Genomic DNA, 25962 nt, shown 5'->3' on the forward strand with positions numbered 1-25962 from the left:
AGAATGATTCTTGACTCCACACTATTCTTCCCTTGCTTTCACCTGGCAACAATACTCATTTTAATATTTTCTTATCTACTCTCTTTGTTTTACTTATTTTGTATCCTATCTTCAGATAGAATGCTGACTGATTTTTAATACCCTTCATAATATTGCCATTATTAAGCATTTTTTCTTACTATAGAACCTCAAATGCAAACTCTGGGAACTTTAGGCAAGTACAAAAATATTGTTCATAACTCTATTATTCCAAGATAAACACTATTAACAATTTAGTCTATTTTCTTCAGAAAGTATTAATGTAAGTTTTATATCATGCTATGATATAAATTTAGATTGTCCTTTAAAAACTTAACATATGTCATAAGCATTCTTATTTTTTTAGCAAATTCTATCGACATTTTTCTTTATTTTAGGCAATTTAAATATCTAGTCTTGGTTTCCAGTTTTATTTATCTTGATTTCTGTTTCTTTAAAAAAAATAATGGCAAACAGCTAATGCTTAAATATTTATCTGTGCTTAAGGTATGTTTTGGGGATTGATTTCAAAGTCAATTTACTCAGTCAAAAAGAATGGACACTTCTGATACTGGGATTCACTTCTCATGAAGGCTGGATTTGTGGAGAAAGTCTTTGTTTTTAAAGACAAGAGAGAATCAACTTTACCTTCTACATTCTAGGGGGTCCCTGAAAAAAAATGAAAGTGTAGGCAAGATGCAGGGATGAGAAAGTTGAAATCTAGGGCAGAAGATTATATGCAATTTTCTAACAAGAAAATTATTAGTTGGTCACCCTTCTACCTTTGGTGGTACAGGTATGAGAGAAACTGAGAAAATCTCCAAGAATGGCATTTCTTTTGCTCAACAACCATTTACATTAAGAGTTTATGCACTGGGGCCAGAGAGATAACATGGAGGTAAGGCTTTTGCCTTGCATGCAGAAGGACGGTGATTAGAATCTCGGCATCCTATATGGTGCCCTGAGCCTGCCAAGAGCAATTTCTGAGCTTGGAGCCAGGAGTAACCCCTGAGCGCTGCCGGGTGTGACCTAAAAATCAAAGGCAAAAAAAAAAAAAGTTTATGTGCTATGAAGGACTCTGTAGATCACAATTGTTTCAATAAAATAAAATGAAATAAAGAGTTTATGCAGGTTTTAAAGTAGTGATGGAGATGTGACTGACAGGGTCTTGTCATACCAATGATGCCCCAATTCCCAAAGTCCTCCTGTGTGATAGTTCTTAAGAGTGTTTAATGCCTCAGGAGAGCAGCTAAGCTGAGAGTGTACGTGTGAATCTGAACAGGAATTTCCAGAATGACCGCAAAGTTTGGGCAAAGGGCCAAGGTTATGTGGTTCATAGAGGTGTGTTTTTGTATTTTCTTGTGATGGTGTAGGGTTAGAAGGGCTAATCCCCAGCTTTATACTAAGTTTTCCCCTTGAAGTGGTCTAGGAATTATCATGTGGGGCACTGAACTAAGGTCAATCATGTGCAAGGAAAGCACTTTTTTTCCCCTTCTGCCATCCTCTTGCTCTATTTTCTTTTCCTTATGTCTCTTAATATAGGTTACTATTTTGATCCATTCTTTTTCACTAAAACTATGTGCTTTGCTCAGGGTTGGAGCTCAGTGGTGAGTGCATCTCTCTGTACGATCTCTCTGACTCAGCAATAACTTTGATACTCTTGGGTTTGGGACTGCCAAAGGAAGGGCCATCCAGTAGATGCAATCTCAGGGGGAAATGAAAATGTTCTGTGTATTTGTACTTGCAGCTCAGATCCTGAAATGCAAAGCAGTGTGCTTATTATGACAGTGTTAGTTCAAGGAAAGGCTTCTCTGTCTGTTCTTGAGTGCTGGATTGAGTTCAGAATGAAGCTGCTCTTGTTTGATGCTTTTCACTTTACCCAGAAAGGAGTTGTTGTGTGCAGTAAAGCTAGAACAGCAGGTATGATGCACATATTCTATAGGGTTTAATTCCCAGTACCCTATATGGTCCTCTGAGCCCTGCCAGAATTAATTACAGAGTTTAGAGTCAGGAGCAACCTTTGAGTATTGCCAGGAGTGGTCCAAAAAAATCCTAAAATAAAAAAGGAAAACTGTTAACTAAGTCAAGGCAGCAGACACATATGTTGCTTCTGGTTTGTTCTGTACTTCCCAGGTAGGAAGTGCTGGTGCTTCCTTGGAATGCACTGGGATTAGTTGGTAACATAGATTGTTTACCGGGCTAAAGTGGAAATTTGGGGCATAGTCCAAGAGTGGATCACCAGTTGTTTAGTTTCTAAGCTATCTCTAAGCTAACTTCCTTGACTTCCTTGGAGTCTCTGAGCTCCAAGGAATACTTTAATGAGCTTTCCATGTTTGGCTTTAAAACTTGCAGTGTTATCCTGGAGAGATAATACAGTGGATCTTGCATCATAAGAGTGGCTGACCTGAATTTCACCCCCCCATGGAACATATGGTGCCCTGAGCACTGCCCAAATATAAACAATCAAACAACAAACAAACAAACAGAAAACCAAGCACATAAACAAAAAAAATAACCCCAAATTTATAGCTTCAGGTTATATACACTTTGGTAAGTCACTAAGATTCTGTGTAGTCTCAAATGATATCAAATCTGGGCATGGAACAGCTCAGCATAAGCTACTGCTCTTGTTCCAAATATATTATGAGAGGACTAAGTCATTCATTGTTATCTTATGGCATGTGATTATTGAAAGAACTGGAATATGTTTATTTCTTTTTTTGAATTTGGTGTACATTTTATATTTCAAATAGGCCTTGTGGATATGTATTATGTATTATGAATGAATCATCCATTCTTTTTGAATTTGTCACTACTATGAAAAAGTGGTCTGGTTATTGTTCTACATTATCCATATTGATCCATGTTAAAGAAGAAAAACAACTGATTTGAGATATGTGCAACTTAGATTTGCAAAATAATGAATCTCAGCAATAGCCTCTCAAAGGAATTTTGAGACTCTCACATTGGTTTGAGCTCCCAAAATTAAAAGTAACATTCAGGTTCTAGAAAAATCCTGGAGGAATCAAAATAATGATTTTTGAGATTTGGACATAAAACCAATAGGAAGAAGACAAAAACCAGGTTTATTTCTTTGGAAGGAAAAGACCAAGGGAAGTGTTAAGTTATGTGGAAAGATTGTTAGTATTCCAGGCATAGTGATATCTTGTTATAAATCCTGAATAAAATAAGGAGAAATTGGTTTAAACTGTAGCAAAAGATTTACTAGTCATCAGTGAATGTCCAAAGTGAACCTTGTGTTCAGAATCCCGAGGATGTTTTTTTTTTTTTTTTTTTTTTTTTTTTTTTTTTTTTTTTTTTGGTTTTTGGGCCACACCCGTTTGACGCTCAGGGGTTACTCCTGGCTATGTGCTCAGAAATCGCCCCTGGCTTGGGGGGACCATATGGGATGCCGGGGGATCGAACCGCGGTCCGTTCCTTGGCTAGCGCCTGCAAGGCAGACACCTTACCTCTAGCGCCACCTTCCCGGCCCCACCGAGGATGTTTTATAATTCAATTTTGTACTTTTAGAATGTCACTTTCATGATGATCTTTTCTTGGAAGGCAACAAAGCAAATGAAACAAAACAAAAAACCTTTCTCACTATGATTCTTAGAAATAAGTAACTTTCATTATTGAATTATTCATTACTGTGTTCTCAGTAAAATGGGTAGCTAATGAAATATTTCTGAGCAAATATTTAACATTCCATATTAAAGGGTGAATTTCCTTGAAGCTATCGGGAAGCAAATCTTTTAAACTTGCATTCTCTTTACTTGAGATATCTTGGTCTTCAAGTCTTTGTAAAACATCTCATTTCTATGATGAACCAGAAAGGTGGACATCTCTATATCTGTAAGCTGACAGTATGAGGATCTCTAAGGAAAGATCATGTTTCTTTCATCCCTAAATCTCACCAACTGGTGAGATTTTATTATTTATCTGATGATGTTCAGAATCAAATTATTTTAGTAAAAAGAGCTGAATATTTTATTTATACATTTTTTATTTCCTTTTGGCCATACTTTCCTTTTGACTTATGACTGGCTATGAGCACAAGGATTACCTGAGTGGTACTTGGGTGACTATATGGATTGGTGGGAATTGAACCCAGTTAGCTATGTGAAGGTAAATACCCTAATCACTGTACTTTCATTCTGGCCCCTTATTTTTAAAACAATTTTTTTAAAGTTGGCTTAATTTCTATAGATTTTGTCCACTGCATGACACAACCTCTATAATAAACCTTTAAAATAAAAATAACTCCTACAATGTAGACTAAATTGATTTGGAAAGTGTTCCTCTTAAACTGTGGATTGATAAAACTATCAAACTTAAAATTAAAATTGTATTGTTGTTGAGTCAAAATCATGCCATCTGACAGTCTCTGAAAAACAAATTAGTACCAGTCTACAAGGTGCCAAAGTAAATTTTACATGTTCTTTTCTTTCACTCAGTTAAGCCTTTTAAAATTCTTTGAAATATGATCATATGGACAATTCATTAAAAACAGGATTAGGTTCCTTCTTTAGCAGCCCCTACTCTATCTAAACTATATAGAAAAATCTGTTGTCTTGCCAAAGACACTTTAACTTGAGATATTTGATTCAAAGTTTTCAACCAGGTAACTACAATGTGGGGATTAAAAGAACTTATATTTAAAATTTAGTTCATCCTTCAGCAAAGGTGCCAAGAATATACAACAGCGGGGCCAGCGAGGTGGTGCTAGAGGTAAGGTGTCTGCCTTGCAAGCCCTAGCCAAGAAAGGACCACAGTTCGATCCCCCGGCATCCCACATGGTCCCCCCAAGCCATGGGCAATTTCTGAGCAATTAGCCATTAGTAACCCCTGAGCATCAAACGGGTGTGGCCTGAAAAAAACAAAACAAAACAAAACAAAAGAATGTACAACAGGAAAAAGATAATAATGGTAAGAAAACTGGCCATGTTACATGCAGAAAATGAAATTAAACCCCCATCTTACTCCATATTTAAAAGTCAACTCAAAATAAGTTAAAATACTTAAATATAAAACCTGAGACTAAAATTACCAGAAAAATATGTAAAAAGACTTTGGAGGGCTAGAGAGATAATACAGTGAGTAGAGCACTTACCTTGAATGCAACTGAGTTGGGTTCAATCCCAGGCACCTCATATGCTTCCCCAAGTCTGCCAGGAGTAATCAATCTCTGAATGCAGAGCTGGGAGTAAACCTGGAACATAGCCAGGCGTGACCCCAAAACAAAGCAAACAAAAAGCCTCTAGACATTGGTTTGTTTGGGTAATACATTTTTGAAAATAGCTCTAAAGGTCACAAAAGCAAAAATAGACATATCAAACTAAAAAGCTCTTTTCATAATAGGAAATGATCAATATAGTAGAGACAAGGCTGGAGCAATAGTACATGGGTAGAATGCTTGCTTTGCATGTAGCTGACACAGGTTTAATGCTCAGCATCCCATATGCTTTTCATATGCTCCCTGAGTCTACCAGGAGTAACCCTCACCCCCACCCCAGCATCACTGAGTGTGACTCCAAAACAAAAGACAAAGTAGAGACACCTTCTGGTATGAAAGGAATTACTTAAGACATCAACTCTTAAATCTTAGGACACCTTTACGTGGTTAATATCCCAAAATATAAGAGACTCAAGAAAGTCAATAGCAAGAAAACAAATAACCTTATTAAAAGTGTATGAAAAGATACTCCGTATACTAACAGCAGAGAAATTCAATTCAAAGCACAAGGAAGGAACTAATCCCTCATTCCTATTAGAATTACCATTAAAAAAGGATATAGAGAAAAGGGAATGCTTAGGTACTGTTAGAGAAAAGTAAGGATATACCTTACTCAAAACATTAAAATTGACCTACCATATGTTATAACATTCTTACATCTGTTTATATATTCAAAAGAAATGAAATTATCTCTGATAGATGATTGTATTTTCTTTCTTGTTCCAACATTATTCACAAAAAAAAGATATGAATCAACTTTGAGTGTTTCAGTAAATGAATGGCTTAAAAAATGTGTATATAGACTATGTATGTACACACATATTCACAAAATAGAAAATAAATCAGTATTACAAATAGACATCCTGGAAATTGTGATAGAATGGGAGAGCTAGAAACATCATATTCACTGAAATACTCTAGGCACAGAAGGACATACAGAATCTTGCCAGTTACAGGTAGAATCAAAAAGAATCAAGGGACTAGAAGCAGAAAGGAGAGAGATAATTTGGGGGGATATTGGCCTAAGAATCTGAAGCTACAGCTTTATAAAATAAATGAGTCTAGGGGCCAGAGAGATAGCATGGAGGTAAGGCATTTGCCTTTCATGCATAAGGACTGTGGTTCGAATCCCGGCATCCCATATGGTCCCCTGTGCCTGCCAGCGACAATTTCTGAACATAGAGCCAGGAGTAACTCCTGAGCGCTGCAGGTGTGACCCAAAAAACCAAAATAACATAAAATAAAATAAATGAATAAAAAACCAAAATAACATAACATAAAATAAATGAATCTAGAGATTTACCATATAATTAGGAACATTGTATTTGAATATTGGAAAATTTCCAAAAAAGTATATTTTTGGTGTTTTCATATGGAATTGGTAACTGTAAAGACAGTAATTGAGTTCATTGTAATCAGATCACTATGGACTCATGTGCATTCATCAAGTTGTATTAAAGAGAAATACTTTACTTATAAGAAAACTTAGAACATGGCTTTCCTTCTCAGCCAGTGCTCTTTCTTTGTCTTCATCTCCTCCCCTTTCTTCTTTCTATGTTACCATTGTTTCTATGATCATGACATAGAGGTGAGTTATAATTTTGAAAGTAAACCCTTTCACAATTTTCAACTATAAGCGTGTTTGGTAAAGGAAGAATATTAATTCAATTTTTAAAGAGAGATTCTTGTAAAATTTTCCTCCTATGATGAGTTTGTGATTGAGAAGTCACAATAAAGGGCTAAGGCAATCCTTAGAGTTTAGTGACCCCATGGACAGATATAACAATAATTTTGAATTGATCCATTTGATCTAAGTTTTGATAATTCAATTTACCTTTGTGTTATAATTAATATTATGAAGTAAATTTGTTTGTCCCTGCATAAAGACTGGCTATAGTGGTGGGTAGAAGATTGAGGAAGGTCACATTGATGGTGGGCATGGTGTTTGAGCATTTAGTGCCTTAAAGGACTGTATTATAAACAAATTGGTAAGTCACAGTGTTACAATAAAAAATGAAAAATAATTATTCAATCTAATTAAAATAGTTTAGTTAAAATATGTACTTCGAAAAGAAGGGGAGGTGCTAAGATAATCACTGAAGTAGAATATGCCCTGTTGGGGCCGGAGTAGTGGCGCAGCAGTAGGGCATTTGCCTTGCACATGGCTAACCTAAGATGGACCACAGTTTAATCCCCCAGCATCTCATATGGTCCCCCAAGCAGGGAGTGATTTCTGAGTGCATAGCCAGGAGTAACCCCTGAGTGTCATGGGTGTGGCCCAAAAACAAACAAAAATAATATATGTGTGGGGCCCAGATTTTGAGTCCCAACATCACATGCCCATCCTCAGCATCATCAAGGCCCCGTGTGGCCTCTATAAGAAAAGTCATAATAAAATATCTTGTCTTTCCCTTATAATATAAATGCTTTATGTGTGTGATGCTACATTTCTTTGTTTTCTGATGGGTTAAATGTAATTTTTCAGATGAGATCATTTCCATGTTTTGATACTTTTTCATCACATTTTTTATGTAATGAAAAATAAATCCTCTGATTATGGATGTGAACAGAGAATGGTTCAGTAAGAAAGATTCTGAATTTCCCCATCTTTTCTTTCAGATACATTTCATATTGCTCTTCAGTCGACAAGGGAAATTGCGGTTGCAGAAGTGGTACAAGACGCTCCCTGACAAAGAAAGGAAGAAGATCACCCGGGAAATCATTCAGATCATTCTCTCCCGGGGCCAGAGAACAAGCAGTTTTGTTGACTGGAGGGATCTAAAACTTGTTTATAAAAGGTGTGAGTAATTTCATAAAAACTGAGTGGATCTCTGGTTTGTTAAATTTGGAATGTTTTAGAGTAGATGATAATACTAAATCCTAACATTTGCCAATCTTTAAAGAATGTAGCCCAGAATTTGTACTCACAAATTAACTAGAAAAGAACTCTCTTTTCTTTCTTTAAATTTTTTTTAAAATGTAGATACTATGGTTTCCATAGTTGTTTATAGTAGATTTTCAGGCTTATCCACGCTTGAAGTTCACTTACTGTGCCTCTAGTCCTCCACCACTGACCCTTCCAAGGTTCCCTACCACTCCTTTTTGCTGGTTTCTTGACAAAAACAATTTTTAAGTTTCATTTATTGTAATTTGGGTCCTATGATTATAGTACAATTGGTTCTAGTGATTTTGATATATACCAACATTTTGTCTTTCCATCACAAAATAACATTCTTAGGGACTGGGAGGTAGCAAAGTACTCTCATTTTTTTGAAAACAAAACAAAACAAAACAAAAAAAAAACAAAAAACTGTGCCCAGATGGATTCAGGGCATTGAATATACATGTTGATAATGCATGCATGCATTCAAGAAATAGCTGAGGAGTCTGTGATTTTCCAGAAACTGTCATGCAGTTATGAACAAGACACAAACATTCTTGCTCATGTGAAGCAAGAGAGAGATATTACAGTGGACAGGATGTTTGCCTTGCATAAGGCTAATCTGGGTTCTCTTCCCTGCACACCAAACAGTCTCTGAGCACTGCAGACATGATCCCTGAGCACAGAATCAAGAGTAACCCTTGTACACTACTGGGTATTCTCCTCTCTCCCCAAATAAGTAAATATCTCCACTTAGCAACAAATTTGGTGGTGGAGGAATGCAGATGAGCCTTTAGAAATTAAATGGCTCTTTGGTCCCCTGTAATTACTCATCTTTGCAGATGTGGAAACTGAAGTCACAGAGAGTTTAAGTAATTAAATTTCAATTAAATGAATTGTAATTGGCAGAGCTGGGATTTTTCTAAGCATTAACAGTAGGCATTCGAACCAGTATAATTTTTTCTTTTCTAGATCTGCTTATCTTGCTAAGGTCATAGTAGAATCTCGATTTATAGAAGAGAAAGTGGAGGTCTCCAGAGTAATTTTGCCATAAAAACATAGAGTATCATGCTTAAGCTAGCACCAAAATGCAGCTAACCTGACCCTATACCCAGCATCATTATTCAACTCTGCAGCTTCCAGGAGGAAAACTCTCATGAAAGACTCCTGTGGGTTGTTTATAAAATCTGAAAGGGAGAGATAGAAGTAACCTCTGCAGACAGTGGAGTAAATTACCAAGAAATTATGGAGACAAGCTCCTTTTGCTCACCCAAGGTTTTATCATGTAAGTATCCCAAGAGATATCAGGGAAGGCTTTGTATAATATGCATCCAGAAGGACAAATTGTAGTCACAGGAAGTTCCACAAAAAGCCTTTCCTTACCCTTCTGCCTACTGGTTTTCTAAAATCATTGGATTTTTTTGTCATTGAAACAATTGTGTTTATGTTTATTATTATTATTTATTATTATATATATTTATTGTATATATTATATATATAAACATACTATATATATATAAACATACTTTAGTGGGACTCAGCCCATCTTTACAGCTACTAGATAGAATAGAGTGAACAAGGCAAATAAGCAGTTCCCTTTCAGAAACCACTGATCAAGCCCTAAGAGATGGATCTTGGGCAATGGAATCTACTACTCTTGTGGGAGAAGTCTGAGCCAAGTAGGGTATCCAATTCCATCAAAGAAAAGAGGTTACCCGACAAAATGACCCAACTAAGCTTATAACTAAAGTTGAAGTGGGAGGTAGCTACATAGAGGGAAGGGATATGGAACATTATTTTAGGATGACAGTATGAAATGAAAAGAAAGCTGGGTGGGTCCCTGGCACCCTGGCTAGGAATTTGGAGCTTAGTTTAAGAAAGGGCATATGGCAAGAAGGGCAGGAGTTTAGCAGGTATCTAAATTTCCATCAGAAAATGAGTCTGTCCCCCTGACAATAGCTCCTCATGGTCCACTTTCATTTTTTCTTGCATAACTAACAATCCAATTGCCATGAACCAAGTATTTCTGCATATTCTTTTATTTCGAGGGAGGTTATTGGGTCTAGTGAGTGATCACGTGACTCATATTTGGGAGAGGGCTATTGGGTGATCATGATACCATGGTGAGCATCTCTGAAGAGAAGGGGGAGCTAAGTGCATGTTGATGGGGTGGGGTGAGGTGGGAATCATCTTCAGATTTAACAGGTTTGTCGTGTCATTATATCTCTTTTATTTTTCCTTTCAAGGTATGCTAGTTTATACTTTTGCTGTGCAGTAGAAAATCAGGACAATGAGCTCTTGACCCTAGAGATTGTGCATCGTTATGTGGAGTTGCTGGACAAGTACTTTGGAAATGTAAGTGTAGTTCTGGTATGTCAGAATGAGTCTTCACTCCATTCTTACCAGGTTCTCCCATCTGCCTAACTTGTTGATTACTTTTGTATCAAGAATTAGGATATAAATTTCTCTTCCCCCTTTTCCTCTTCTGCAATGCCTAGTGAATGAAAGAGGCAAAGTTTCCAAAAGGCAGGTCTAGAGTCTCTCTTTAGCCCACAGCCTCCCTGAAGAGTTGGTTTCCATGAACTTGATTTTTTTTTTTTTTTTTTGGTTTTTGGGTCACACCCAGCAGTTCTCAGGGGTTTCTCCTGGCTCTATGCTCAGAAATTGCTCCTGAAAGGCTCGGGGGGGGGGGGGGTGTCCATATGGGATGCCGAGATTTGAACCACCGACCTTCTGCATGCAAGGCAAATGCCTTACCTCCATGCTATCTCTCCGGCCCCTCCATGAACTTGAATTTAATTGTGAAAAATTCCTTGATGTGCTGTACCCAAGTCTTCACTGACTCACCCCTGTCTCTTTTAGTTTATTTTTGTAGCCCCTCTCTGAATCTTTTTTATTAGTATACAAAAGTTAAGGTATTCTTGACTTTTTTGTTTTGTTTTGTTTTACTTTTGGTCCATGCCTGGTGATGCTCAGGCTTAATTCTGGCTCTACATGGGGCTCCCACCTGGAGGGCTTGGACAATATGCAGTTTTAGGGATTGAATACAGACGACTACATGCAAGGCAAGTACCCTGCCATGATAGGAACTCCAGCTCCCTAAATTTTTTAGTATATGTGCTACCAAAGTAAATACTGACTCCCTATTTTTTAAAAATATTGAAGTAATCTTAGTTCTGTCATCCAGTAATGATTTTTATGTGTAGAGCCTTGTAATCTGACATCTGCATATGCTATCTAATGCTTCCCACCAAAAGTGAAGTTTCAGCTGACCACTATGCATTCTTGTTTGGTTGTTGGAGGCCACGACTGGTAATTGTCATAACTGACTCCTGTCTCTGCACTTAGAATTATTCCCGGCAGTGCTCTGGGAACCAAAAGGGATGCTGGAGATTGAACCCAGATCCACCACATGCAAAGCAAATGTCCTACCCAGTTATCTCTTCAGCCCCTGAAATGAAACCTTTAACCTTATATTTCTGTGACTACCATTATGACTTACTAATGTAAAAACCTGCTGTTATCTTTTGCATTTAAAATTAGCAGCTTTATAAATCAATATCTGTGTAATCTACAATTATGGTTCCCTTCAATAGTTTAGTTGTTGTCAATACCATATTGTTAACCCCATTTTACACCCCTGCGTTCCCCTTTTTCTCTGGTGATATCGTCCTGTGCGCAGTATTGAAGGATATTTTATTTTCTGTTTTAGTCCTATAAGTGTTCTTTAACATTAGTTAAATGCATGCAAGTGCACACACACACACACACACACACACACACACACACACACACACACACACACACACACTACCACCACCACCAAACTAAGGGCTAAAGATGTAATACAATGGGTGATGTGCTTTTCACTCAGTTTAGTCTCCTACACGTATGGTTAGTTCCTTGATCCCTACCAGGAATGACCCTTGCACATTGAATCTAGAGTAAGCCCTGTGGCCTAACTTACCCCCTTTGTCGCTAAAACAGGTAAACAAACAATATCCCAATTATTATTTTTATGCCCACTGGTATGCAGTAACCATGTCTTTACTGTCTAGCCCTGTTTCTTAGAACTCATTCATCTTGCCTTAGTGTATAGTTTTGGATTCTACTTTTATATATATATAAACATATATATATATATTTATATATATATAAACACCTTGATTACATACATGATTTTGTTTGGGTTTCAGTCATGTAAAGAACACCACCCATCACCAGTGCAACACTCCCATCACCAATGTCCCAAATCTCCCTCCTCCCCACCCAACCCCCGTCTGTACTCTAGACAGGCTTTCTATAACCCTCATATGTTCTCATTATTAGGATAGTTCAAAATGTAGTTATTTCTCTAACTAAATTACTTTTCTGGTCTACAGAAATAAATTACTACTGGTCAGTCCCATTCTAATATTCTGTGCTACAGACAGCTTCTAATTCCCTATCTTTTTTTATTTTTCAGCAGCACTGGAAGCTTGCTCATCACAACTTCCTAAATTTGCTCCTCTGTATTTTGGCTGGCTTTGAATTCTATTGATTGTCCACCATGGTTTCTGGAGCCCCAGTCTCCAGCTGTCCTTGATCTCCTTCTCTTCTGCCCTTTCTATGTTCTCTTGCATGTCCAGCTCTCATATTTATACTTGACTTTCTGTCCTGAAAATCTGTATCCAGAACATTTTTGGTTACTTTGTCAGGAAAATCTTTTTGCTGGGCATCTTGATCTCAACAGATCACAAAAACCTACTGAAATTTTGTTCTGTCTTGTGGTTGAATTGATTCTGTCTGGGTCCTCATTGTAAAGGCAATGCTGCTTTAATCTCCTCCACCCTGCACTCAAATTTATCCTTGTGATTCAGGAGTAAATTTACTCCTGATTCAAATTGGACTGAACTGCCTTTATTTCCACTGGCTCCAGCACAGCTTCACTTGGGATTGCAGTTTTTCTCTTCTGGAAAATCACTTAGGCTGCCTTTCTGAGCTGGGAATCATCTCTGCTTCCTTTTTCCTCTTTGTGGGTGGGTCATCATCTTCCTTACAGAGCAGATTTTTGGTGTGTACCTTTTTGTTTATTCTTGCTCTTTGTTTTCCCTGATGAAAATAATTCCAACTTCTTAGCGTGGCATTTAAGTTTTGTCAGTTAGCTGTGGATACAGTCTTCTTGCTTTCATTTCCTTATGAAGCTGATGTGGCCAGTATTCCAACCACATAGGATAGCCCCGAACTCTCCTTACATGAAAGCAGGTTGTCTTGCCAACAAATGGCAAGCCTATTGAGGTCATTATTTGGACTGATAAGTCCGTTTTGCTACATCAATAATGGGCTTTGGATCATATTTGTAACCAATGTTTCAGAAACATAAGAGTTTACCATCTCTCCGATCTCAAGAGAAAAAATGGATTGGATTTGAGAGATGTTTTCTTCCAGTAATAATCTGTTCTTCATTCCCATTTCTCTGAAGATTTTTAAAAGTAGTTCTGAGGAGAATTTACTTCCAGAAGAGTTTTCAATTTATCCTATTTCTCAGAATTTTTATCAATTTGCAGACCATACTTTCCACAAGCATGAGCATTTGAAAGTTTTCTGAAAAAATTTTTCCTCTCCTTCTCTCCTTTCTTCCTTCATAATTACTGTATTTTTACTTGTAAATGATGTCACAGGATTTAAAAGTGCTGACATATGAAGTCAGTCTGGCAGACCAGTTTTTTATTCTTTTCTTTATTTTTCTCTATTTCACTGTATTTTCATTTTAAAATGTGGAAATGCACATTATTATATTTTTTCAATCCTCAAATGACTTAATTTCATGTTCCTAGTATTCAAATTAATTCTGACATTTCGATACATTTTTAAGAAATCAACTTCCCATTAGCAAAGGCCTAAAAGAGTTCTCTGTGCCTGCACTGTTTCATAACCTATCTCCTACCTCTGGTATCTGTCCTTTGCTTTGCCTGAAGGGTTTTCCTGGGTTAATCCAGCTGTGGTCATATAAATTTGAGATTGAATTGTGATCTTAATCTTATCTGAGTAAATTTCAGAATACATTGCTTTCTCCAGGATATTTGAATCACCTTCACCCATGTAAAACTATAAGAAGACTTGGAATGAGTTCCCATTTCCCTAACATTAATTTTTCATCCTATTTTGACATACCTTTCGAAGCTCTGTCTTTATCTTAAGCCAAAATTTAATTCACTAAAAAATTCAATGAATCTTTCATTAAGCTAAGGGCAGCTAAGAACAGTTCAAGGCTGTTTGCCCAGTAGGTATTCAGTTCTTATTAATTAGCAGCAATGAGCAAAACCTTCCAGAACTGACTCTCTTTGACATCATCTCAGGAAGCATATATTTCTGTTTGGTTTTCTTTTCCTCTTGAGTTAATACTGAACGTTTCCTTGGATTCTGCCCTTTTCAAGCGAAAAACTTTGCTTTGGATAGAATCACCTTCCTAAAACAGATGAAGTACAATCTCTGGCTACTATGTAATTTTTTAAAAGCACTTTTCAATTCTAAGGAGATTTAGAAGGATTAACTAGTTAATCTTTGGATCTGCAATAAGTAACATTAACCCCAATTTTTAGAGGCTAAGAGGAAATTCCTCAAAGTCTAGTAGTAGATAAGGAACTGTGTGAGGGTTTTGGCACTAGTAGATTTTCCCATTACAGATGACCTGTCAGTCTGTGCTGAAGTCTTCAGCAGGTGACTGTTGCTTTCCCAGAAGGTTTTGATCTAGAGTTAGGGAATTTTCTTGTTGGAAGTAGAGGAACACAGAATCTGGTTGCATCCTGTTAACTTACTCACTAACCTGCCCTTTGATTGGTTTTTATAGATCTGTATTTAATAAAGATAAGAAATTGTATCCCCCAAAGGTTAATAATAGGAATATTTAATCAAAAGGAATTACTGACTTCAATGAGACTGTTGTGAAAATGGGAGAGAATAAAATTAATTGCTGTTTTCTTTGTCATTGTGCCTTCATAATATGTGTATTTTATATATTTTTCCACATTCACAATATACAATACAATTTTTAATATTTACTTTAGAACAAAATTTAGTGAGGGAAGTAGCCCCTTAAACTTTTATCTAGGAAGTCTTAGGTATTGTACTGCCAGCAATAAACACGTCATCATGCATTCTGCTATAAAAGAAAACACTCAAGTGGCTAGCCATATAGTAGAGAAGGAAGATACTTGCCTTGTTTGTTCCTTATCTGGGTTCTATCTTCAGCACCCTATATGATCTTAGCATCCTCTATGCCAGGAATGATCCATGAAGACAGCCAGGAGCACAGCTCATGTGTCCTCCCAACCCTAAAAATAATGAGTGAGTGAGAGCCAAACACAAGCCCAAATATAGTAAAAACAAAAGGCCAGAGAGAAAAGATAAAAATGATCCTGGTGTCTGCCTTTTATAAGCCTTCTTTCAGAATACAGGTGTAAGAGAATAATGAGAAAGCAGTTGGAAGTTGCTGTTTTTTGCACTGTCAGATGGATGTTGCCCTTTGAGCATCAATGCAAGTTTCTGGTATCCCAATACAATGCCTTGGAGGTGGAATTAGAAATAGCACAGCGGTAGGGCATTTGCCTTGCATACAGACAATGCAGATGGACCCAGTTTGATTCTTAGCATCCCAAATTGTGTCCTGAGCTGCCAGGAGTGATTTTTGAGCACAGAACCAGGAGTAACACCTGAGTGCTGCTGGGTGTGACCCAAAACCAAAGAAAAAGTCTGAGTAATTAGACAATAATGATAATATCTGCATTTGGAGTTATCATCCCCAAATGAAAACATCTCAAGATGTTTTCTTTCTCTTAGGTTTATAATGTCTTTGGTTAGATGCATAGACTAACCATCAAATTGCCTTTGGGAGTCCTGTGTATGTAATAGTCATTGGAAACATTCTGTGCAATGATTAGAGAACTTGGGCATACTTTCTCCTGTGATATGAGATAGTTATTCTAGGACAGGTGCATGTATGTGCATGTATATGTGTGTGATGTATGTTTCTGGATTTACCACCTTCTGTCATTCCTTTTCTGCTGAGATGTAGTAATTAAGAGCCCTTGGCTGCTGGCCAACTTTGGGGGTGGGGTGCTGTTCTGAGAATGGGGTATAAGAAGCTTCCAGAGACTTTGCATTGGTATCTGTCAGGTTCACTTTTCAGGATTCTGATTGCTGGTTTCTCCTAATGAGGCCCTGATATCTCTCTTGGATTCCTGATCTCCACCTGCCTTGAGTTCTGAGATCCCTCAGTTCCTGCCACTCTCACTTCTGACTTCCTGTCTCCTCTGACTGGTAACTGCTTGCTTCTATTTCCTTCTCTCACATGCATAATTGCCTAATCTGCTGTGCTTTCTTTGTGTTTGTCTACATGGTTTACAATTGCAGAACTGTTTATTTTTACTTATTCTTTCACATATAGTTTTTAAAATTTTTAAATTTTATTTACTTTTTTGTAGGGGCTCAGGTGTTTTTGTGGTGCTCAGGGTTTACTCCTAGCTCTGTGGTCAAGATCACTGCTGGCGGTGCTAGTACATATATACTATTTTAGAGAAAATAAGATTGTATCATGAATATTATTCTACAATTTTTTTTTGTTTTTGGGGCTACACTGGTGGTGCTCAGGGGTTACTCCTGGCTCTGCACTCTGAAATAGCTCCTAGCAGGCTCAAAGGGCCATGTGGGATGCCAGGATGGAACTCTTGTTGGCCACATGCAAGGCAAATGCCCTACCAACTGTGCGATCACTCTGGCTCCTACAGCTTTTTTTTTTCTTTCCTTGTGAGTATATCATAGAAGCTCTTTCTATGCTTCTCCATGGAGGACTGTGCTAGGAGGGAGAGGGGTATCCTGTATTACTTAGGCAATTGCCTTATGAATAAACTTTAGATTGTTTCCATTTTTAATAAATATTACCATAATCCTTATATATGTATATATATACACACAATTGTGTATTATTATAGTCTTATAGTGTATTATTACTAGTCTTATATCTTAGAGGTGGATTTCTTGTGAAATTAGTGAAGCAGAGGAGTTTGATATTTAAATGGAAATTAGAGCTACTGAAAGTTAACACAGTAAAATAACCTATAAAATTTATTTCACCAACAATGCGTCGGAGGTCCTACTTTACGCACTAACAATGAAGGTAATCTCTTCTTAGTTATCAGATAAGCTTTTAAAAAAATTTTTCCTGATTTCTAGTGAGGATGTATATCTCTTAGGTGTTTACTGGCCTATTCTATTTCTTACTTTATGAATTATTTCTTGAGATTATTTCTATAATAGAGAGAGATTTAGAAGAAATATGTTGCATTGTGAATGTCCCTCATCTTTCCCCTTATTTGTAACAAATATCCCACTCTGTGGGGAATTTAACCTTTTTTTTTTTTGGTTTTTGGGCCACATCCGGTGGTGCTCAGGGGTTACTCCTGGCTGTCTGCTCAGAAATAGCTCCTGGCAGGCATGGGGGACCATATGGGACACCTGGATTTGAACCAACCACCTTTGGTCCTGGATCAGCTGCTTGCAAGGCAAACGCTGCTGTGCTATCTCTCTGGGCCTGAATTTTACCTTTTTAATGTATGGATGGCATCATCTTTTTTACCAGGGAGCTCAGTTCTACTATGCTGCCATTTGAATTTCTGAAATGACAGTATTGTAGAAGTAGAAGCATGGGTTTCTATGCTAAGAACATGTCCTGTCACCTGTCATAGTGCCATCTTATCTCTGAGAATTGTGCTCCAGAGGGAACTTGAATGTCTATTGTAGTTATGGCTCATAGATCAAGTCCCAAAAAACAGAGTTATCTTAACTAGTTATATGTGCATATACATGTATATATATAAATATATGTACAGGTATTTTTATTATGAAGAGAAATCTCAAGGGAAAGGAAAAGATAGATGTAGCTATCCCATACTCCCTTGTTTTAATGTGGTTTGTAATGAATAGACTTTATCTTTTGCAGATGAGTTAGAGGGATTGCTCGAGACAATTTATTAGAGTGGTATTATACAAATTTGTTTATATTCTTCTAGATTCAATTGGACCTGTCAGCATAAAGCATTTTCCTTTTTGTGCCTGTAAGTTTATTGATGTAAATCCTAAATATATTAAGAAATTGCCTAACATATTGGCATTCATTTTGTATATAGAATTTAGTAGGATCAGAGAACTGTTGATCTGGGAAGCCATTAATCCTTCACAACATAGAACAAGCCTTTTTGCTGCTGACTCATTAATTCATCCTGCATATTTTTATTGCACCCTACTATCCTACTATGTATCTGACACCAGGATTGATTGGCCTCTAGTCTCATGCTATAGATTCACATTTATACAGTTTTAACTTTTGACTCTTATATTCTCTTTGGAATATACTGGTGTCTGTAGGACCCCCAGTTGAAGAATGAATGCTGATCTAGTCCATGAGGAATGTAGTGTGCAGAGAAGAGACTCACCCAAGGAACACTAATACTTCAGAAGAGGGAGCCTTTGCATAATAGCATGCTTGTTTAGCTGGCAAATATACCCAAGCACCCTGTAATGTTTGGTAAAATGCAGGATAAGGAATATAATTCCACAGAGTATGAGATGGGATTAATAAAGGTGGAGGAAGGAAACATAGTGCACTCATTGCCAAAGCAAGGGAGAGAGAATTTTAAGATAAGAGATTGGTAGAAAATCTTCATCTGTTCTGGGAGATAGAGAGGAAGAAGACAGAAAAACTTCCAATTAACCTTTAGGAGGGTCTAGAAAGACAAAGTAGCTATTGACTGGGAAGTGGAAAAAAAGCAAGAGTTGTGCCTTAGTAGCTGTGTTCTGGATGAAGAATTGGAAAATGAACTTTCTTATTGATTATGACATGTCAACAGTCTCATATATTCTTCAAACTGAGCTTGGTCCATGATATTGGTTCTCCTCCTATGATTGGTACCCATATTGGCTTCATTAGACTCACCAGTCATTATCTACCCCAACTGAAATAGAAACTCTGGAAGAGAGGTCCAGTAAGAGATGTTTTGATGAGCCTTCTGGGTGATTTGGTTACACACTGAGATTTGAAAGTCACTACTATAACACACAATTAGTAGAATTGAACCTTAAAAGGGAAAGCTCAGAACCCTAAAAATAAGCATTAAGATTTATGAGGCAGAGAAGAGGTAAAAGGAAGTGCTGGATACAGTGAGAAAGCTAGGAGGAATAGGGCTCTGCAAGCATCATGGATGTGGAGACGTGAGTTGAACTGCTTCATTTCTCAACTGACTCACACATTCCATGACATGAAAGAGTATCATCTGAGAACATGCTCTGTTATGTTCAAAGGCAGTTTCCATTTTCATAGAAGCCTGGGATTCCCTGGGTCTGATTTTCTGTTGTAGAAATACCATCTGATGTGTTCATCTCTGGATGCCACCTGTGTGTAACTGTTGAAAATGATTGAGAGTTGGCATGTTGCTCCTGCTACTACTACTGCATATTTATCAAGCCTCTTGTTTTTTATCCTACCAGGTCTGTGAGTTAGATATTATATTTAATTTTGAGAAAGCATATTTTATCCTGGATGAGTTTATCATGGGTGGAGAAATTCAGGAGACATCCAAGAAATCTGCTGTCAAGGCCATGGAAGACTCTGATATGTTACAGGAGGTTAGTGCTCTTTCTCTGTTGTAGTTAAAGATGATGATGATAACTGGAGTGGTGGCAGAGATGACTGCTTACTTGAGTGCTCACATTATACTGGACAAATTTGAATGAATTTATATGTATTAGCTTATTTAATGACCATATAAGGCCCAAGTGAGGAGTAATAATAATAGTAATTACCATTGTTTATAAGATGAGCAAGGAGGGGTCAGAGCAATAGTAGAGCAGATAGGGCACTAGCCTTGTAAGCAGATGACATGGGTTTGATTCCCTTATTCCCACTGGGAATGATCTCCAAGAAGATAGTCAGGAGTTCATCCTGAACACTGCTGGGTGTGCCCCTCCTCAAACAAAAGCAAAACAAAACAAGATGAGCAGATACCCGCTTAAGGTCACAAAGGTAGTGAGTATTTTGCAGCAGTCTGAACCCAGACAAATAAGCTTCTGTCTTTGTTTTCTAGTCTTTGGGGGATATGAGGATATATTTGGATGTACTCAGAGCTTATTTTTGATTCTATGCTCAGGGATTACTTCTGGGGTGAATTGGGGTAACATGTTTAGTGCTGGATATTGAATTCAGATTAGCTGTATGCAAGGCAAGTGCTTTATCCACTGTACTTTCTCTCCAGCCCTGGCTCTTGTCTCTGCTCTTCATATTTGGCTGAGGTATTTTTTTGTATTATTTTTGGACCACACCTGCCCCCAGGAATGATTTCCTTTTTGTTGTTATTGGTTTTTGTTTGTTTGTGAGTTTTTTGGCCACACCCATTTGACGCTCAGGGGTTACTCATGGCTATGTGCTCAGAAATCGCCCCTGGCTTGGGGGGACCATATGGGATGCAGGGGGATCAAACAGCCTAGGCCTGTCGTAGGCTAGCGCTTGCAAGGCAAACACCTTACCTCTAGTGCCCCAGGAATTATTTCTGATGGAGGTTGGGGGACCATATGGGATGGTGGCGATGGGACCTTGGTCATTACTTGCAAGGCAATGCTTTTTCCCTCTGTACTTTCTCTCCAACCCCAGATCTTCATACTTGAGCTTTTGAGTGAGGAAGTCTCATTGTCAAAAGGATGTCAAAGGCTTAGTATGATTCTTTTCTAGAAACATTTTATGAGAGGCATAAAAAAGACTTTAATTAAAATATCCATGCTACCCTGGGAAAAGAGAAGAGTAGAACATCATTATTTCATTTGCTAGTGATATTAGTGTTTTATTACCGAAGATGGTATTTATCATTTTAATTAAAAAATGTAAACCACTTAGGGAGGTTGTATATGTGCACCAATTTTCATAAATAAATCAAAGATACTATGGTGGAAGTGCCAAGGTATAAAGGAGCCACAAAGCATCCATTTGCTTATACTCCCAACTTTACATAAAATACAGGGTGTGAAAACGATGCTTATTTTAATGCAGCACAGATATGCCAAAATTCCTCCTAAGGGAATTTACCTACACTAGCTCCTCTCTTTTATTCCCCCGCCCCCTGGACTTTTGAGTCTTAGGCCAAGTGTGCTTTCATGCTCTATGTGAGGAATCTATGTAAGGAATGGGCTATGTATCCTGAATCTATCCTGCCAGGCAGCTGACTCCTCCTTTTTCTTTTTCTAACAGCAGGTGAAGAGATTCCAGAGCATGATAATGTATTTTTGAATCACTGACATTAAAGCCATTTCTTCCTGTTTGCAAACAAGGGGCTGAGTCAATGAAACATTGAGAGAAACACTCAGCAAATGGGCTGGCACATTTTTGAGCCTTTTGATGTCCAATCTGCGATTTTTTTTTTCCTCTGGTCATCAAGGGACTAGCCCTCAAGTTGAGTGAACATCTGTATGGTCCAGTGTATTCATTATTTGAGGTGTCATCACTTCCAAAGACCCGCTGAAATGTAATGATGGTTATTGGCCTTTCTCCTCAGATACCACAGGAAGGGAAGATTTATAAGGTACTTGAGAGATCTGTGGTTTAGAAATTCCATTAAGCCATTTTTCTTTAAATGTGCTAGAGTATGGGGAATGGAGAGCTAGCAAAGAAGATTAAGGTGCTGGCTTGTATCTCTGGCTGACTCCAGTTCTATTACCAGCACTGTATAAAGTTCCCTAAGTACACTGGATTTGATCCCTGAGCAAAAGTAGGGGTAAGCCTTGAAAACCAACTGCATATGGTCCCACACACACCCTTGTACTTTATGCTAAGGGCTGGGGATAGAAAAATAGTTTAAACGACTAAAGCCTGGTTCTTTTCCATCACCATATAATTTTTCAAACACTGCAGGGATTACTTCCTCCTGCTCCAGGGTTAGCAAACCCCCCCCCCCCCGCCGTGTTAATACAATATAATCCAATCTTATTCTAAGGGCTTTTACTATGGAATATATTTTTGGGGTGGGGGCACACCTAGTAGCACTCAGGGGTTACTCCTGGCTCTGAACTCAGAAATCATTTCTGGCAGGCTTAGGGACCATGTGGGATGCTGGGACCAAAACCAAATTGGTTTTGTGCAAGGCAGAAGTGCTAACTACTGTGCTGTTATTGATCCTGCCCCAACTGTGAAATATTCTTGCTGGAGAAACAGACTTTTCAGTAGAACCTTTGACATTTCAGTAATTAAAACTCCTTGATTTGGGCAAAGAAGCACCTGGGTTACTTTGATTGCTTCCTCCCTCCCCAGTTGAAAGTGTTTTAAAGAGCTCTAAGTGTATCTGTTGTTCTGGATCCATTGAAATCAGAAAGCAGGTCTTTTGAGAAAGAGCTCCTTTGCAATTAAACGCTAATTAGGAGCTCATGTCTATGTGATTGAGTGGAAGGTTTTAATGAATAGGTTTTAGGAACCTCCATTTATCCTTGTTGTCACCCTGGTGAGAGCCAATGTCACAATTGCCCCCAAATCTCTCTCATTGAATGAACAGTAGATGCCAGATAAAGACATGCCAGATTAGTGATCACTTGGGTTCTGGTAAGTTAGAAAAAGACAGTGAACAACTGGGTCTAAATTATTGATTTAGTATGTCTAGTATGTTTGATATAGCTGGTAAGAGACATTTAGAATATATGGTATTATTATATTATGTAAGTGATGAAAAACATTGCTTTTTTTTCTTATACTTTTCTCCAATGCATATACTTGTAATTATTCAAGAATAAAAGAAAGCCATTTTATTTTCACCTTCTGCACAACTCAAAATCACCATATATGCTTGGGATATTCCTATGTACCCCACCTAATCAAAATTTCTTAGTCTAGGGGTCCGAAGTGATAACACTTTGGTGGGGTGTTGCCTTGCATACGGCTGACCCATTACAGACCTGTGTTCGTTCGATCCTCAGCATCCCATAAGATCCTCTGAGCCTGACAGGAGTGATTTCTGAGCTCAGAGCCAGAGGTAACCCCTGAGCACTGCCGGGTGTAGCCCCAAAACAAAACAAAACAAGAAAAACTCATAGTCTAAAACAGTTGTTCACCATACTTAGGAAAAAGATGCAGTCTTAAATATGCAAAGGTCCCGAACTTACTTTGAAAATACTGACTGAGGTTAGAAGTGATTTTTTTAAAGCAAGGAATGACATCATTAGTTAGGTTTGACTTTATTGTGAGGGTAAGGACTAAGAGCTGTGAACAATGTGCCAAGTGATTGGAAGGAAAGCAAACCTTCATAGAAGAGACTGATTGATATCTGCAAAGGTTATGTCACAAAGGGTCGACAGATATAAGAGGTTTCTGAATTTCAAAATTCAAAAGGAGGGAGGGTCATTTGGGTCATCATTGCTCAAGTAATAGAATAGATAGACCATCTGCATCTATGTGAATATCGAGAAAGTTGTTATGTGATTCCTTGCACTGACATCCTCAAATACCTGGTAATAGCTAAGTTAAACCATGATGTATGGAAAGGACAGAGCATGCACGGTGCTGAATGCAAGCATGTCCATTCACATAAACATGATAGGCAAAACAACTCAAGAAAAGTCCAAAGGTGTTATTTATTGTTTCTTGTAAATTGTAAATCAATCATGCAGATAAGAAAGGGGAGATAGAGGGAGGCTGACTCTGTGGGGTACATTATGCTATTGTACCTTAAAGCCACTCAAGTAGGACCTTCCACTGGGCCAGGCCCCTGCCAAGGTTACAGAGGACTTGTAACTTTGAATGCTGCCTGGCATTGTAAACCCATTTAATTTTTTTTTTTTTTTTTTTGGTTTTTGGGCCACACCCGGCAGTGCTCAGGGGTTACTCCCGGCTATCTACTCAAAAATAGCTCCTGGCAGGCACGGGGGACCATATGGGACACTGGGATTCGAACCAACCACCTTAGGTCCTGGATTGGCTGATTGCAAGGCAAACACTACTGTGCTATCTCTCCAGGCCCCCATTTAAATATTTTAAATAGTGCTGGGGAAAAATTATGACTGTGCCATGTTAGCAACTTGATAAACAAAGAAGCATACTTTGGGCCGGGCGGTGGCGCTAAAGGTAAAGGTGCCTGCCTTGCCTGCGCTAGCCTTGGACGGACCACGGTTCGATCCCCCGGTGTCCCATATGGTCCCCCAAGCCAGGAGCAACTTCTGAGCACATAGCCAGGAGTAACCCCTGAGCGTTACTGGGTGTGGCCCAAAAACCAAAAACAAAACAAAACAAAACAAAAACAAAAACAAAAACAAAGAAGCATACTTTTATGTTGTTGTGTATTTTAATTTATTTTTTCTTCCCTCTCTTCCCCTCTCCTCCCCTTCCCTTTCCCCCCTCTCCTCCCCTCCCTCCCTGTTTTCTCCCACCCCTCTCCTCTCCTCTCCTCCCCTTCCTCTTCCCTTGCCCCTTCCATTCTCTTTTTTTCCCTGGCCTATTCTCCCTCCTTCTTTTCTCTTCCCCCCTTCTCCCCTTCCTTTTTCTTACCCTTCCTTTCTTTCCTCTCATGGAAAACTCAGAGCTTCAAACATTCAAGACAAGTCTTGCATACTATTGCTGAGAAATACCCTTAATCCAGAAAACACTGTATACTTTGTAGACCCTTCAAAATATATGACAGACAGTTTTAGGATGTATGATTTGTTTATCATTTTTTTCTAGGCAATACAGATAATAATGATGTTCTCATGATAAATACAGTAAAACAAATTCTCTATTAACACATTCCAAGCTCTAATGCATGTTGGGATCCTATTAGCAGGCACACAGCTGAAGTGGACAAAGGTGACTTGGTACTATAGCATATCATTATCAAACAGGTCTTTTATTCCTCAGCTAAAAGGTATCCAGTCATATGGATGTTCATGTAAATAAGACTCTGAAGCTCCATTCATGATTAGAATACAGAGACTTGGCCCGTTGGTAGAGAGTATGCTTTCCCTGTGTAAGATCCTGGGTTCCATGCCAGGTACCCCTCTACACACACATCCAAAGGTATATGTCTTTGGATATATGCTTTTCAAAGCTACATTATAATAATGGCAACATAAGAAAGAATGAAAGAAAAAAGTCTGCAAAGGGATGTATGTGGTTTGAAGGATAATCATTTGAATGTACTGTTTGTTCTCTTTTAGACATTGGAGGAATACATGAGCAAGCCTACATTCTAACTACACATCTACCTGAAGACTGAGTCCGACGATGTGCACCTTTGAAGAAGCAATTCCTTGTTTCCAGTTATTTTACTACTTCTTTAACACCAGGCCAAAAAGAAATTTTAAAGGGATTTTTTTTGGTTAACTAGTAAAAATTAAACATGTTTAACAGGAATTATTTATCACTTTTACAAGTCTGTATTATATTGTATATGTCTATCCTGAATGTTTAAATAACTGATTCATGACTCTGTCAGCTTATGATATATAATTTAAAAGATATTTGTTTGCTATGTTTTAACTCCATTAGAAAAATTTGTTGCAACATATTTGTTGCATTTGACCTCTGACTAATAGGCTGAAAACTGCATTGTAATAATTCCTAAATTTCACTGTAAAGTGTATCGTGTATCAGTACTTTTTATCACTGGTTAGCTTTTTAAATGATAAACAAATTCAAAATTATTATTAGCATAAAGTTCATACATAATGCTAAATGTCTTAATATTCCTAATAACACTGTGATTGCAGTCTAGATACAATGTATCTGATGTTTTTAATGTCCTGGATTTAATTATTTTTTCAGGACTGGAATAAAATACAATAACCAAAG

At 37.9% G+C, this 25962-nt stretch overlaps 1 protein-coding gene across 1 annotated transcript in view; it reads left to right on the top strand.

Moving 5' to 3' along the window:
- Window positions 1-25926, top strand: part of AP1S3 (adaptor related protein complex 1 subunit sigma 3) — an 84650-nt gene extending 58724 nt beyond the window's left edge. The window contains exons 2-5 of the mRNA XM_049768168.1: window positions 7874-8052; window positions 10382-10490; window positions 19656-19793; window positions 25329-25926. Of these exons, the coding sequence (XP_049624125.1) occupies window positions 7874-8052; window positions 10382-10490; window positions 19656-19793; window positions 25329-25364 (462 nt within the window). The 3' untranslated portion in view covers window positions 25365-25926. The remainder of the gene's footprint in view (window positions 1-7873; window positions 8053-10381; window positions 10491-19655; window positions 19794-25328) is intronic.
- Window positions 25927-25962: the final 36 nt, after the last annotated feature.

The sequence above is a fragment of the Suncus etruscus genome, chromosome 2 (genome assembly GCF_024139225.1).
Source record: "Suncus etruscus isolate mSunEtr1 chromosome 2, mSunEtr1.pri.cur, whole genome shotgun sequence".
NCBI lineage: Eukaryota > Metazoa > Chordata > Mammalia > Eulipotyphla > Soricidae > Suncus > Suncus etruscus.